The 14,642-nt window shown below is 40.6% G+C and overlaps 3 protein-coding genes across 3 annotated transcripts; 2 read left to right on the top strand and 1 right to left on the bottom strand.

The window, feature by feature from the left end:
• The first annotated feature begins 4,492 nt into the window (after window positions 1–4,492).
• Window positions 4,493–8,607, top strand: rnaseh2b (ribonuclease H2, subunit B). Its single transcript, XM_020609467.1, has 11 exons — window positions 4,493–4,880; window positions 5,230–5,298; window positions 5,526–5,633; window positions 6,035–6,111; window positions 6,721–6,835; window positions 6,921–6,985; window positions 7,161–7,266; window positions 7,561–7,642; window positions 7,730–7,775; window positions 8,061–8,138; window positions 8,453–8,607. Exons 1-11 carry the CDS (start codon window positions 4,817–4,819, stop codon window positions 8,558–8,560), a joined length of 918 nt encoding a protein of 305 aa, XP_020465123.1. The 5' UTR covers window positions 4,493–4,816; the 3' UTR covers window positions 8,561–8,607.
• A 576-nt stretch (window positions 8,608–9,183) lies between these two features.
• On the bottom strand, window positions 9,184–11,126 carry c9h13orf42 (chromosome 9 C13orf42 homolog). The gene is made up of 3 exons (XM_020609278.1): window positions 10,722–11,126; window positions 10,499–10,643; window positions 9,184–9,468 (listed from the first exon to the last, which is right to left on the bottom strand). The coding sequence occupies exons 1-3, from the start codon at window positions 11,124–11,126 to the stop codon at window positions 9,224–9,226; spliced, it is 795 nt and encodes a 264-aa protein (XP_020464934.1). The 3' UTR covers window positions 9,184–9,223.
• A 1,613-nt stretch (window positions 11,127–12,739) lies between these two features.
• Window positions 12,740–14,158, top strand: LOC109965491 (uncharacterized protein CXorf21 homolog). Its single transcript, XM_020609528.1, has 2 exons — window positions 12,740–12,888; window positions 13,060–14,158. The coding sequence occupies exon 2, from the start codon at window positions 13,061–13,063 to the stop codon at window positions 14,012–14,014; it is 954 nt and encodes a 317-aa protein (XP_020465184.1). The 5' UTR covers window positions 12,740–12,888; window position 13,060; the 3' UTR covers window positions 14,015–14,158.
• The last annotated feature ends 484 nt before the right edge of the window (window positions 14,159–14,642 follow it).

Raw genomic sequence — 14,642 nt, 5'->3', positions numbered from 1 at the left:
AAACAATAATTAGGGCTGGGGATGGCATTCTGTGGGACGTTTACTCGGCGGGACAGAGTAAAGAGAGGAGAAGAAAAGGGAAAGTGTAGACAGGCAGGGATCATGCTCAGATGAAAACCTGTGGAACAGACAAAAACTTCATGAAGTTTTAGCCATGAAATGTTCCTTAACATTTTAATTAACTATTACATTAAAAGGCACCCTGTGGAGTTTTTCACTAAACCAATGGTTCTCAACCTATTTTTGATGAGTGCCTCCTTAATTCAAGTTGAAATCTCTTGCTCCCCTGATATGCTGTTACAGTGTATATTAAACTTTAAAACAATATAAAAAGTATATCTTTCTCTCACTGTCAACTTTGACAACATATTAATAACAATTATTAACATGTAAGCAACTTTACATTTAAATTTTGCAAACAGCATGTTTTTACATCCATGTTTGTTTGCTTGTCGTCTTCTTCCTCGTTACAATTTACTGGCTCAGTGCTAATTTTCTTGGCAAGGTATCATCACCCACAGTCAGCTGAATAGTGTGAAACCTTTGGCAGGAACGTACAGTATATCATGTGATTTGTGTCCTCAGTGATGTGCATGAGATACAAACAAAAACAGGAACCCACTCATCAAAACACATTATAGCGCTACTTTTATTCATTCATTACAACTGACTCAAACATCAGAGTCACGCAACAGTAAAAACCTAAAACAATGGAGTCACTCTGTTGTGTTGTTTCTCATATGTGAAAAAAGAGTTTCAAAAGCTGACATGATTTTTTTAATACATCACCAGTGGCATTTGGAAGAGTTACCACTGACTGGAGTGTTAAAAGATGAAAAGAGCGAGATCAGCAGAGGCTCAACAGGTCGAAAGCTTCAGTGAGCTGAAGCGTACATCACACTAAGTTCCACAAACTGCCTCACTTTAGCATGATTGGGTTTATTTTTGTCATAATGCTACCATAATAGTACTGTAATCACATTTATTGCCAGATGCATCACATTTGCTTTCGTTCATTTATCAGTCTGTTCAATTAATTACATAATTCACTGAGATCTTGTCAACATGTAGCCTGGCTCTGAATCAGCAAAGCCAAGTTCCAGGCTCAAGTCCTGACTGTATTTATAAGCCTGCTGGTCATCAGAGGAGCTAAGCTACATTCATTACTATCAAACATCAGGGAGAATTTGAAACTTAGCTCGTTATCAACCGAGCAAAGTTACTGTACATACTAGCATCCTGTAGTTTCCACTGTGGGTGAAGATAATGTGTCATAATGCTAGTGGTAACTCATTAACTGCATGTTGCTGGGGCATGAGTTCTTACCCTGCCGAGAGATGATCCTTCCCTGTTGCTAGTAACTCAGTCAGAATAAGCTAGCTCCTAGCATCTACATTTTAGCACACAACTGCCATGGGTTCAGATGTTTTAGCCCTTTTTACCTTGCTTGACAAGACGTTTCCTTTCCTCTCGGTTCTAATAACCTTACACTGCTCAGACTCAGAGCCAAACAAAATTTAACGGGCCCTGTAATTATCACGAGGCCTCAGAGGCTGCTGCTGCAAAAGTTACATAGTCTCACTTTAAAATGGTTGGTGCGTTTCTAGCTATTTTTGAAGCTCTGTTTTATAGAGGGACCGTGTGTCAAAATGTAATACCTTTAGTATTTTACTTTACATTGTGCTTACATGATGCATATTTCTAAACATATGCATGTTAAAATTACCACATACTAATTTACACACAGCAAACCAGGTATTATTCAATTATTGGAGCACTTGTTTATAAATAACTATATGTCATGGGTTCTTAAAGGCAAAGAGTGTGTGAGTGGGAAGAACAGGGGGGGCCTATAGGAGCCCACAGCTCATTAATGCCCCTGAGACCACCTAAGTGGGTTAATCCAGCCCTGGCTGGGTGGTTCAAACTTAAAACACATTACATTCACTTCATATTTTTTATATTCTATGCAAATAACTACCCTTCAAATATATGTGGTGTAGTAAAAAGTAAAGGTTTGTTTGCAATGTAGTAAAAGGGCCTTTAACTGAAGTACTGCAGCAAAAGAATGTTATCCTTAGAAAAAAGGTAAAGTCTGCAAGTTCTGAAACATAATGGTGTACATCATGCACATAACAGTTACTGTTCAAGCCATTACACCATTCTCAATCAGAGAGAAGGGAAATGCCACATTGAACTAGAGGCCCCACACAGAGAAACTGATGCTGGGAATTAGGAGTCACAATCTGGTGTGGCGGGTGGTGGGAAGAGAATAAGACTTTACGGGAAGGAACATCTCCCCAGTGAGAGGACTGGCAAAAAACACTACCCGACTGTGTGGGTGCACATGAGGCATGTGTGCTACAACTCAAATTCTACAAACATGCATGAGGGAATAGCGTTTCGGTGATTCTTACGTTCCTGACATTCCTTCCTGTGAATTTCCAGTCAGCGTGAGGCTCACTGTTCCACTGCTCTGACATCATGAGGGGGTTCCACTCTGCCTCCCGCTCTCTCTTACAATCCCACCCATATTTGGAAGTGAGAGGAGGGAATCCCAGATGATGACTCAAAGGCTTCTCCTGCCAAGGGGAATTCTCTCCACATCTGTTTTTATGTGTGTGTATGCGTGTCTCTTAGGAGTGTATCAGTGTGTACATTACCTCCTTGAGCTGAAGATGGAATTGACATCTGTGGGGAATAAAAAATGGTAATGTGGCTTTAACAGTTGTGTGAAATAACAGTCTGTGTGTGTATATACAGAAAAAGTAGCATGGGGAGTGATGATGTCTTTCTATTTATAACCTGCTTCTCTTGGCAGTCGTGATAGTTGAAAATGCACAATAGGGAATATATATGCTCTTGAAATCAACCATTTTCACACTATAAATCCTGAAGATAGATGTTGAAGGGGTTAAAAAACACCCTTAGTAATGCACAGCACATAGTGGTGACATGACAGCTCAGGGCTGAGTCGATATGTAAGCTGCAACTTGTCAGCCTGCCTTGGACCACCACAAATGAGGCCACAGAGATAGATAGGACCACAGGCTGTTCAATGTGCTCAACAGAGTGTGACCAAATGTCTACAGCCTGCTGGCTGCAATAAAGTCCTACCTCCACAGAGAAGTTTAATGGAAACACCTCATTTCTAAATGAGAAATACTAAGCTCAAAGGTGAGGGAGGAAGTAGAGCTTGAGGGGAAAAAAGAAGGAAGAGAAATGGTTTTGGTTGTGTTGAAATTCTCTCTGTTGGCTGTATGATTGATGAGGATTGTGGAGTTGGGTTTGGAAGACGATAGAGGGGTCTTGGACTCTGGGTCCATGAAGCCATACCAGGGCTTAAATTTAGACCCACTTTGTTCTTGTCTGAGTGCTGGTGACAGAAGACTCAGCTCTCTGGGGTTGTCTGTGGTCCAGTGTATCAGAAAGGCCACTGTTGTTCTCCCTGGCAGTCAGAAACACAGATGCAGCCTCAAGCAGCCTGAAAAGAAAGAAAGCTTTCATGAAATATTCTGTTTAGCTGCACAGGCTGTTGTGTATGATACTCCCGGGAGCCATAAAACAAGTAATTCACAGACAATATCTCACCCACGCTCTATTTGCCACAGACTACAGCAACATAAATCTAACTGATTTCAAGAAATTGAGACAGTGTTCAAAGTCTTTAGAGTATGTGTTGCTCAAATTTGGTCAAATGGGTGTGCAAAACAATATTATTTTGATATGAACAAAAACAAAAGGACGTGATACAAGACCAAATAGAAAATGCAGAAAGAGATGACATGAAAATGAGCAAGTAGGAGAAACATGAAGCCATGACTCACCCTGTGTTGGCTTTCCTCCACATCATGCTGCTCCCTACAGGGACACTGTATGACGATGTTTAAAAGCTCAGCACAGAAATCCCTCCCTTCCTCATTAACAAAATAATCTAATTAAAACCCTGTTAATGGTTGTGCTGTGGGTGTCTTTAGATGAGAAGGAAATAAACTCAAAAAAGCTATATCAACACATAGGGACCCCTGAACAGCTAAATTATTTGATGACACAGCTATCTAATGGAAACACACAAGCATCAATCACATCCCTACTTGAGCATGCACATAAACAGTGCAGGAAGAAAAAACACAACAAGTGACTCATTGAAAACCAACTGGGACTCACAGTGTCATATCCTGAGAGAGAGTGAGAGATGCCCTCCTCTTACTGAAGGACAGATGGATCCCCCAATCTGTTGTGTGCCGGTGTGCCAAATGACAAATGGTCACCCAACATCCTGCACCTGAGAGTAGAGGCCTCTCTGTTGAAGACCAAACCATACTTCCGAAATATCAGCAAAGTGACTGGAAGGTAGGTAAACTGTGCGGCACAAACATGTACTGTAATTTTATTCCAGGTTCTCCGGCGACCTCTAGTGGTCTCCCTGAGAAACAACATTCTGAAACGACGTCAGCACGGAACGTACCACTGCTTTAAAAACAGGGTTAATTTAAAGTAAATATTACAGGCCATGTTCGCATTTCTCTGATATTTTCAACGCAGATATAATCATTTGATTTTAAAAACATATTTAGTTGTGCTCGTTTAAAGAACTTGATAAAAATGAGCTGACAGTGCAATAATAAACGTCGTGTTTTGTCCTGTGAGACAAACGCAGGATGTCGACCATGATGTCGACACTGAGAGGCGCCTTTTCTGAGCTCGTGTTGTTAGGCTAAAAGCAGGAACTACTTCTTGTTTTTAGCCCAGAGAAACATTGAATTATATCACTAGTAGATCAAGCCAACTGAAATTCGTCCCGTTAAGCTTAATTATGGCCACTAAAAAGAAGCGAGCTCCTAGTGCTCAAAATGACAGCTGGGTTGTCATTGCTGCAGGTGGGTTCCGCAGCGCATGCATTGTGTGCTAACTAAGCTAGCTTGCTACAAACGTAGAAAGCTTTAGCAGAGGCGTCCAACCATAATAATTCTGTCAATACTTAATGTTACTACTACTAGTGGGCGGGTTGTTTGCTGTAGCATGCCTCTTAGAGTAGCTACATGTTACAGAAACTAACGCGTTACTACTAGCCTTAAATAAGATACCGTTAGTTATTAGTCTATAACGTTCCGTTATAACATTGGTTACTTTAGCTAAAGACAGTTTCCCTCAGTGCCGTTTTCTCAGAGACTAGCTTAGTTACACATTGAGACACCGTGAGCCTAATTATTGTTTTGATGTCCACAGACTCCGTCATCGACACACACAAGCACGACAGTAATCCAGCTTTTGTGAGACTAAGGAATCCCTCTACAGGTCTGACTTTTGTATTAAATATTTTAGCATTGTTTTATCTCCATCTAGGCCTGCAACTACAAAATGTTTTTTTTTTTATGTAAAATTACAGATCACAGTAGAGCCCAAAGTGATGCCTACAAATTGTTTGATTTGTCAAACTAACAGACATGCAATGGCGGAAGAAATAGATTGTTTATGTAAGTAGTGAAAGTAACACAGTTCCTCATTTGTTTTATATCCTGCAGATGCAGCATCTTTGTATATGCTGGGTAGTGGTGATGCACAGCTGTATGAGGTCAAAGCATTTGAAGAAGACTTCCACTCCTGGTTTGTTGGTCAGACTGTACAGAGAGGTTAGTCTCATTACACTGTCATATCTGAAGCAACTTAATCATAATTTCTAAACTGCTACAAGGTGACTGTTATTACATTTAAATCCCTATTAGCATTATTTGCCATCAGCAGTCAGCGCTTACTGTATAGCATGTTCGGTCAAATAACAGACCTGTAAAGAAGCTAAATCATACTTGCAGAAACCTCAGGTACATTGGTTATAAAAACTGAAAGGAAAGAAAAAGCTCATCATGTCCAGAAGACCAGTGTCCACATATAATGATGACATGCCACAATGAGAACAGGTTATCATAATGCCATCGAATTCATATGCTGTAATTTTAACTAGTCCAGGGTCAGAATTCTACCTTGTGTTAATCAGGTTTCTATATTTTCTCTGGTGTCTCCCTTTTTTAAACAGATGGGAGACTTCTCTTTGTTACCCCAATGGATCCCCTCTATCTTATTTTGCCATATATGATTAAATCTGATAAAGAGGTAAGAAACAGAAGTCTGTTATTTTTGTTAAAGTATGTAAATTATTAGATTGTCATGCTTTTGTAATGTTACTCTGCATTGGTAATATGACTGCTTTTAATCACACAAAATCAGTTTACCTCTTTATTAATACCAGGTCAATTCAGCCTCTCTTTTAAAGGAACACTCCACATTTTTGGGACATATGGTTTGCATATTATCCTGGGCTAAAGAATAGATATATAGAATAGATATATCTCTGTCCTTTCAGTACTAGTAGTTACATATACAGATGAGTCCAAAATATGTTTAACTTGGCTTAGCACAAATAAGTGATGGTGAGGAAGTAACAAGGTTATAAAGATATAAAATATGACTTTTTACAATTCCAGCACTGTCAGTTAGTATCTTAATAATTCAGCGCACAAAGAAAGAAATGTGTTTTGACTATTTCTTTACCAGTAACTACTAGAAGCAATATTTCAAAAGGTCTGTCTTCAAAATGGGGTTGCCATGTTGCATTGTTGTATTTCTACTCAAATCCAAAGTGCCAGGTTGCTAATGGTTTTCACCTGTGCTCAAACAGTGTACCCAGTGTTTTTCATCTGTGCTCTGTTATCTTCTGTTCAGGGGAAGTTCCAACCTGTGCATCAAGTTGTTATGGATGAGGAATTTCCAGCTTGCGCCAGGCTGCTGAGCTGCACACGTTCCTTGGCTTCCCTCAACCACATTGCTGAGGAAAAAGGTGAAGTTTATTTTCAAAGCTAATATTACTCAGCGATATGGTTGAGCTAAGTGCTTTGTTTAAATGCTGCGGTTCATTCTTCCAGAGGCGGGAGGCCTGAAATTTCATCGATACAGCCAAGAGAAGACGCTGAACTGGTTAAAGAAAAAGGTACTCTATAGTACTAATTAAGTTATGTTCTGTGAAATTACAACAGCTGTTGTGCTGGTCTAAAGACAGACAGTGCAAGACAGTTTAATGGCAGTACAGCAGATTACAAAAACTGTGCTCATATGACAGTTGTGCAGTGGATTTGGATAATTCATTTTTTTGCTTCTTGTCATAGGTGGAGAGGACAGTCGTCGTCCTCAAGAAGAGAAATATCTCAGTGGGAGAAGGAGTCAAATCCACAACATATGTCAGAGCGAAGACAGAGTCAGACTGCTGTGAGGGTGAGTCAGTTCTTCTTCAGGGTGTTTCAGTATTTAAGACGAGCCCCCTCATATCTTTCAAATCCCAGCCTCACCTTCTTAATTCTTCCAACATTCCCAGTGTGTGATTTTGCAGCAGATAGGATGTTGACCAATAGATGGCAGTACTAACATGTTGGTTAGTGTTAGTTATAAAACACTGAAACATTCCCTATCTTTCAGTTTGATGTTTGAATCGCTCAGCCTTAAATTATAGAAGTTAATAGGTAGTGTATTATGAGTAATCACTGTCATTCTCTGATTTTCATGATCCAGAGGACTACCTACGCTATGCTCACGGACTGATATCAGAGTACATCAGTGAAGACCTGAGCAAAGCCCTCCTCAGACACTTGCAGTATGTTCAGACATCTAACATGTTAACCGTGATTATTAGTACTAAGGTATGGTCATAATTCAACCCTGCCTCTGTCCTACTTCACAGGTTACCAGAGCTGACGAGCCCAAAGGAGACAGAGCCTCCTTCGAAGGTACGTTAGTATCTTCAACACAGGTGAAGTGTGTGTGTGTGTGTTATGTACTGCTTTTTCTTCATGCTGTCGAAGCCACGGTGTTTTCTGTAGTCCTCCACCTCACTCTGCCATTGCTGCATTTGCATGTTTTGAGGTGATTCCTTACTCACTGCTTGTGTGTATTTAACATTGTAGGAGCTGTTTCACATACAGTATGAGGTTTTTAGAGCCTGTAGTGGTGTGTATTTCTCTGGGAATACATTTGGTATCATGAAAAGCATTTCTTACTTCCTTATTTGGCAGAAGCGGAAACTTTCAGACAAACCGGTGAAGGCCGGAGAGGACTACACCAAATTCAACAGTGCAGACTTTGCGTGGAAAGTGAGTGTCTGCCTGAAAAAGATGAAGCAGTTACTGAAAGAATCAGTGGCTTTGGTCATCATTTGTTTTGATGTTAGCATAATAGCTGAAGTGGTCAGCTTTGATCTCTGGAGTAATTTTTTTTGAGGACCTTGAGTGATTGTTAGTAGAGTTCTTGTTTTGGACTGCTTTAAGCTTTGTAGATTACAGACATGACTGAAGGGGCTTACCTTGTGGAAACATGTTTTCTCTCAGCTTGAATTGACGTTCCAAATTCGTAGTGAATTCCCTGCAGTCTCTTTGGAAGGTCATCATTGATTTTCCTCTTCTTCCAGCCGCCCAAGAAGATGACTGCAGCTCAGAAAACTCTGGCTAAGGTGGACAAGACTGGCATGAAGCCTATGTCATCTTTCTTCAGCCCCAAGGTCAAAACAGAGAAGTGAATGTTGTATAGTTTGTACAAGACTTTTGTAATAAAGAATGAAAATGAGTGTGTCGGTTTCATTTAAGAAGTTTGAATGAATAATGGGAAGTAATTTTTTATTATTAGTGTAAATAATAATTTAATATTCAATAATAATTAAGACTGAAAGGAGCCATCCTCCATAAAGTGTACATTTTACTGGCAATACTTTTGTACATTTTGAATTTAAGCACTTTTAGACCAAGGTAGTTCTACTTTGGTTGAAGTCCTGTGTCTGAATATTTCTTTTCCTACTGCAGCTGCAGTTACTTTTTACCATTTAAAGTGGCATCCTATTGGTATATTTTAGTCAAATATCGATTTGCAGCTGGTGAGAAAATCCCTAAAAGAAATGATACTGGTCTTGTTCTCTGAAGACATTCTGTCATGCCTCAGTAAGAAAAGCACAGGTGTAAATAAAAATAATTATGTCTGAGTCCATTTTAACTAGAGGAACTAAATTTATTTAACTGGTTGGACAGATTTTATTTTAATCTGCTTTATTAAAATTCTGTTTGAATGTTTTTATGCCAGTATTAACTGTCCGGATGGATTTTTGCACAGCATGTTTGACCAAACAAACTAGGTCAAGCTCTACATTAGCATCTCAGCAGTGCTGGTGGTTTCAAATGTCTATCGAGCTTCAGTGCTTTTTTAATTTGGGCTTGAAGCGCAGAGTCTGGAACGCACTCTCCACCACTTTGGGCAGGTGGATTGGGTTCCTCTGAAGTCGCAGTCTGCTGCTTGTGGACCCGCTCTGGTTTTTCTTCTTTGGGACTCTTTCATTGGCACAGTCAGGAACAGCGTTCTGCTTGGAGTCATCCGCGACCCGAGGAACCCGCAAGACCCAGTTCGAGTGAAGGTCGTGTTCAGCTGAGCTGGAGGCAACTGTGGGGCAGAGAGCGGCAACCTGAGCTGAGGCTGAAAAAGCAGTCGCTTTCACTCCAGAAAATGCTTCTGGTTTTCATTCTAACTACTGTGAGAAAGGGACCATTGCAAAGCCACAAAAAGCTGGTGCGGTGTATAAGTGTCTTGCACATTATACAGACTTTTCCCAATCCTTAACTTCACCAGACTTCACCTGCCCCATCCAACTAGTGGTGGAGGAATAGTATGTTACATAATACATTTTGAGACAACAGGAAAAGCTCAGGTGGCAGGTCAATGGCCTTGGTGTATTAAATGGAGAAATGGGGCCAAAATAAATGGTGTGAAAAAAATCGGTGTCAAAAGAAAGTCCATCCAATAAAATCCAATACTGTCACAAGGAAGTTTCTTACTTAAAATATAAAAATAAAAGTACTCATAATGCAGAATGGCCCTTTCTTTGCTGGATAGTTCAGTCTCTAACAATGCATCACTTTTTATGTAAAGTAGTATAAAATGAAAATATCCCAGTGAAGTGTCAAATTTACACTACAGTTCTAGAAGATCCTTTAGGTGAAAGCAGTAATACCAAAAGGTAATACTCTATGACAAATTGAAAATCTTGCATTCACAAACCTTTACTTGGGTGAAAGAAGGTAAATATCACCACAATGCAGTCAAAAGGTACTGCTGGAGATAATTGCAGCTACTTGAAACACAGCTGGGCTGTTTGATGCAAAGCAATACATATTTTTAAGATCACCTTACATTGTGAACATAAAATCTCACTGTTCTTGAGTAAACCAACTTGTTTTCTACCTCAAATCTAAACAATGCTACAACTATATTTGGTAGATTAAGGACTGTCGGTCAATAGACCATTAAACATAGTATGATTTTTAATGATATTGTGATTTAGATAAAGAACAGAATGCCCAGACAAGGTGGCTAAAATCTGTGTTAGGATTTGACCCCTGAAAGTAATTATTCACTTCAACCTACAGTGAGTCTGTGTTGAATAATCACACAGAATCATTACACCTCACCTCACCTATGAAATCCACGTCAGCATGTCCATCATCCATGTAAGGCTTGCGCGGAGGTTCCCTGTCACAGCTGGCGATGACCGCATCAAAGAACTGCAAAGTGTCCTCCTCGCTGGAGACATGGGGCGCAGAGGATCTGGCTCTTGATATCTGTGGTTAAAAGAATTGGAGAATGTCGGTCTTTAAAATCACCTGCCATGTGTTGTGGGAGAGATGAGTTAAACTTACCGGCTCTTCCTTATTAGGTGGCGGAGGTGCAAGCTTCGTGGAGATCACTGAGGCCTCGCTGTCCTTACTCTTCAGGTCACTCACACTCTTTGTGTATTGCCGTCTCAAAGCCACAAGTGCTTCCAAGTACTCCAGGCAGTTCTGATTCTGAGAATACAGCCATATCCTGTCCTCTTGTCTCTGATAATAGTACAAGGTCGACCCAATGCTCACTGTACTTTTGCTGCGCTTTAAAGATGAGCCCACAGCCGTCTGAGTTTTCTCTCCCACCACGAGCACAGAGGTGCTGCGCACCAGCCGAACGGTGCAGGCATTGTGGTAGTCAGACTGAAACTCACCTCCACCACCCTGCCCTCTGTGTCTGTGATGGTTGGGTCGAAACACATTATTAATCTTCTTGAACATTCCTCTAAATGGAGCCATTCAGGGTTATAGAGTTGTCCGTGGATATCTCAGTGTTTGTGAAGCATCTATCCATATTCTTTTCTTGAAGATAAACTAATATTTCAATAAACAAACAAACAACCTTTAAACCTGCCTAGCTGCTCACAGGGCCCAGACGCTGTCCGTGGTGCTGAAATAACCGACCACCTGCTCTGTTGTGACACGGAGCAAAAAGCAGGCCTGTCTAACCCGATCTCATCATGCCTTTAATGATATCAGATGTTGTTCAGCAACATTGCTGTGGCAACGAGTCGGTAACTCTACACTTTGTGTTACCAATACTGCTGAGCAGCAGTCCTGTATCAGATAGCCTGATTGATATGAGACTTGGGACAAGACACCAGCTAGAAATCCACCAAACTGTGCACCTATAACTTTGTGTTTGCGAAATATTTTGAAAGTGTATCTGCCCATTTATGAAGCATACGTTCGACATGACAGATTTTAATTACGAAAACAGGATAGACTGCAGATGAGTTTATTTTCTTCAAGTTCTGGGCCATACATGGAAACAAACTACAATTAAGATCACATAAATCAGTTGTATAGCGACCTAGATTCCAGGGAATTAGTCATATCATTATGATTTGTGTCTAGGTTTTCTCACCTAATTAATAATAAAACATGTCCTCTCATGTTTCATGTGGTTCCATTGTTGGGTTTCTCTGCAACAAGCACAGGAAGTCTAAATAAGAGTGACACGTGCAGACAAGGTACTTTTCCTGGCCATAAATATAACCTGAAAGCTTCCAGCACTTTCACCAGATAACTGATTTAGAGCTGGGTTTTCTGTGGAACACCTATGATACAAAATGAGTTTATACCACAGAGGGTTGGGGTTAGCTCAAATCAAGTGAGGAAAAATATAATTTTAAGATCTCAGCGTTAATATGACACATCAACATTTAATAGCATTTACTTTAACATGGTGAATAAGTATGGTTTCAAAGAGGAAATAATGAGTTCTGGTTACCTAACCAAGGCTGAAGTCACACTTCTGCTTTGACATAAACATATACCAGAAAGCTCTTATTAATTTCACTAAAAATCTGTAGGATTAATGGGCCTCTCAGAAGGGTAACTCAATATTTGTTTGGTCAGAAAACGAAAACAGGAATTAGCATCTGTCAAACTCTCTGTTGCCTGACATTTTGATCATATTAAGCACGCCTCTTTTCGCTTTTAGAGTAATCTCGATTCCACACCTGTTTCTTTTACAGAGAAACAAAACTTTAGTTTTTTTTTAACAGCTTGTGTATCTTCCTACAAATATAACATCTGCCACTCCATTTCTTTTGGCAGGATGAAAAAAAAAACGATGGTACATTTACACATACGGCTGCAAAATAAGTGACTCAAAGCAGGATACAAATAAGCCCAGCCTCTCTGTTCTGTTACAGTCCTTGAACAATAAGATACTAATGTGTTAAAATACAGTCATGATTAACAGCTGCAACATTAAGTTTGCAGAAATGAGAAGAGAGTGAGAAGGCTGACATTCTCACTTCCTCTTGGTGGGGTACAAATCAACCACTGTTCACACACCATGATTCACACATACCTTGAAACAAACAGCTTACACATTCGTTTGACTGTATTGATAGACAATGCAGTGTTGTTAAGAAGTACGTTTCTCTGCTGTGATAAACGCTGTGGAAGGACATTGACATTTGGCAAGTGACAACAAATGATCAGCTGATTGAGAGACTTATTCTGGTCCAAGGTAGGAAGATGCTGACTTTCTTATCCACAGAACCCAAAATGGATCATGAATAGGATTGTTTTAAATTCATGTTGAAATAGATTTGAAAGAGTCATGAATGATCGTGTGCTTGTCAGCAAGTTGTTACGGACATGCAGTGTGTTTTACCATCTCGGGTCCTCTTTGTTGCAGCATGCTTTGTGAAGGCAGATTGTTGAGCATGGCGTTCTGTGAATTGGATGACTTTGATGCGCTCCCTTCACAGAAGGTTCTCCACAGTGCTTATGGACTGCCGAGAGCAGCCACTACCCTCATGCCAGGCTCTGCCAGACACGCTCCACTCATTCATCACAGTTCCCCTGGGCGGACAGGTAGTATGGACGACAGCAGTGCTTCAGTGGAGATGTTCATTTCTCCCCTGAAGTCCTTGGATCTCCAGAGGGCCCATCCAGGCAGACAGATCTCTCCAGAGATAGAGATCCCAGCTCAGGCTCATTCTGATGGTGAGGCCCCTTTCTTGGTTCCCTCTTCCTGTCAGAGCATCTGCCAGAACTACAGTGACCTCCATATTGGAGGTGACCAGGTGCTGCCTCTCTCAGCTAATGACGGTGAGCTGAGGCTCTGTCCTGACACCCAGCTTGCTGGGCCCTTCCTCCAGTCCTGTGATGTTGCCCCAGCTGTCAGCTGTGAGTCTCCCCCAGAACAGACATCTCAGGGAGGGCTTCTGCATCCACTGAGGGGAGGCTCAAATCGTTGGAGACAGGGGAGTACCCGTGATCGGAGCTTTTTGTTTCAGGGACGAGAAGAGCCATTCTCAAACTCCCTCTTAAATCACTACCTGGAGCAGAAACTCATGGATCTATATCAGCAATATATGATGGAAAACATGGCAAGAGAGGGGGCCCCTGGACCTCATCTAGACCCTATCTGCCCTTTGCCTTACTCAGAACTGGTCCTGACCAGTCTGGACCAGATCACTTTGCAGCTGAGTCGGGAAAGAAACCTGGAAGCCGGCCTGGCCAAGGACATGGTCCTGAGTTGCCTGCTGCGTGTAGCTGGTGACATGCAGTCAAGTGAGATCAGCACCCCCTTTCTCCAGATTTCAAATGAAACATCAAGGGAGCAGCTGACAGAGAATAAAAAGTAGTGGCCCTAGTAGCAAGAAACTCATTCATTCTATTCTCCCTTTCTTTGTTGACAACAAAAAAGAAGCTGAAACTGACATTGCATTTTCTTTTTTATTAGCTGTTTAGAGGATGTTCCAAGCAAGTTCTTTATGTAATAAATAATTACCAAGACAATGTGCTGTTTTTATATCTCATCATTCAGCATATGTACAATATGTGTTGTACATATGTTATTGCTTTCTAAAAGACATTAAAGACAGGGTTGGTCCCCCGCAACCACATTTGGGACTAAGCGGTATGGATAATGGATGGATGGATGAATGAATAAAGACAGGAACTGAAAATTGAAACAATATTTTCCCAAACGACATTAAATTCTCACATATACTTTTGTATTGCTGGACAGATCTTTTATGGTTCACCTTAGGAACCAATCAGGGTTTACTATGCAGCTTACACACGTTTTATTAGCAGTTAATCATTTGAAATAAATAATATTTTCATGTTCATTGATTCATGAGGGAGTAATTGAACTTCTTTTGTGGAAAAGCCAAATTAGACATAAATGGTTAATCAAAGCAGGGTGTTTTAATATATCTTAAAACATATCTGGAGTAGATCTTTACACAGTGTTTTTATGTACAGAGA

The sequence above is a fragment of the Monopterus albus genome, unplaced genomic scaffold, assembly GCF_001952655.1.
Source record: "Monopterus albus unplaced genomic scaffold, M_albus_1.0 scaffold99.1, whole genome shotgun sequence".
NCBI lineage: Eukaryota > Metazoa > Chordata > Actinopteri > Synbranchiformes > Synbranchidae > Monopterus > Monopterus albus.
Note: the sequence above shows the minus strand (reverse complement) of the source record. Positions and strands in the feature narration are given on the sequence as shown.

Bases quoted from the DNA above. Each gene is read 5' to 3' on its own strand.
- rnaseh2b (XM_020609467.1), top strand. From the start codon at position 4,817: ATGGCCACTAAAAAGAAGCGAGCTCCTAGTGCTCAAAATGACAGCTGG. The intron at 7,643-7,729 runs GTATGTTCAGAC...CCTACTTCACAG, and splicing joins GCCCTCCTCAGACACTTGCA to GTTACCAGAGCTGACGAGCC. The intron at 8,139-8,452 runs GTGAGTGTCTGC...CTCTTCTTCCAG, and splicing joins GTGCAGACTTTGCGTGGAAA to CCGCCCAAGAAGATGACTGC.
- c9h13orf42 (XM_020609278.1), bottom strand. From the start codon at position 11,126: ATGTTCAAGAAGATTAATAATGTGTTTCGACCCAACCATCACAGACAC. The intron at 10,644-10,721 runs GTAAGTTTAACT...TTTTAACCACAG, and splicing joins CACCTAATAAGGAAGAGCCG to ATATCAAGAGCCAGATCCTC. The intron at 9,469-10,498 runs GTGAGGTGAGGT...TCTGCCCCACAG, and splicing joins TGCTGACGTGGATTTCATAG to TTGCCTCCAGCTCAGCTGAA.
- LOC109965491 (XM_020609528.1), top strand. From the start codon at position 13,061: ATGCTTTGTGAAGGCAGATTGTTGAGCATGGCGTTCTGTGAATTGGAT.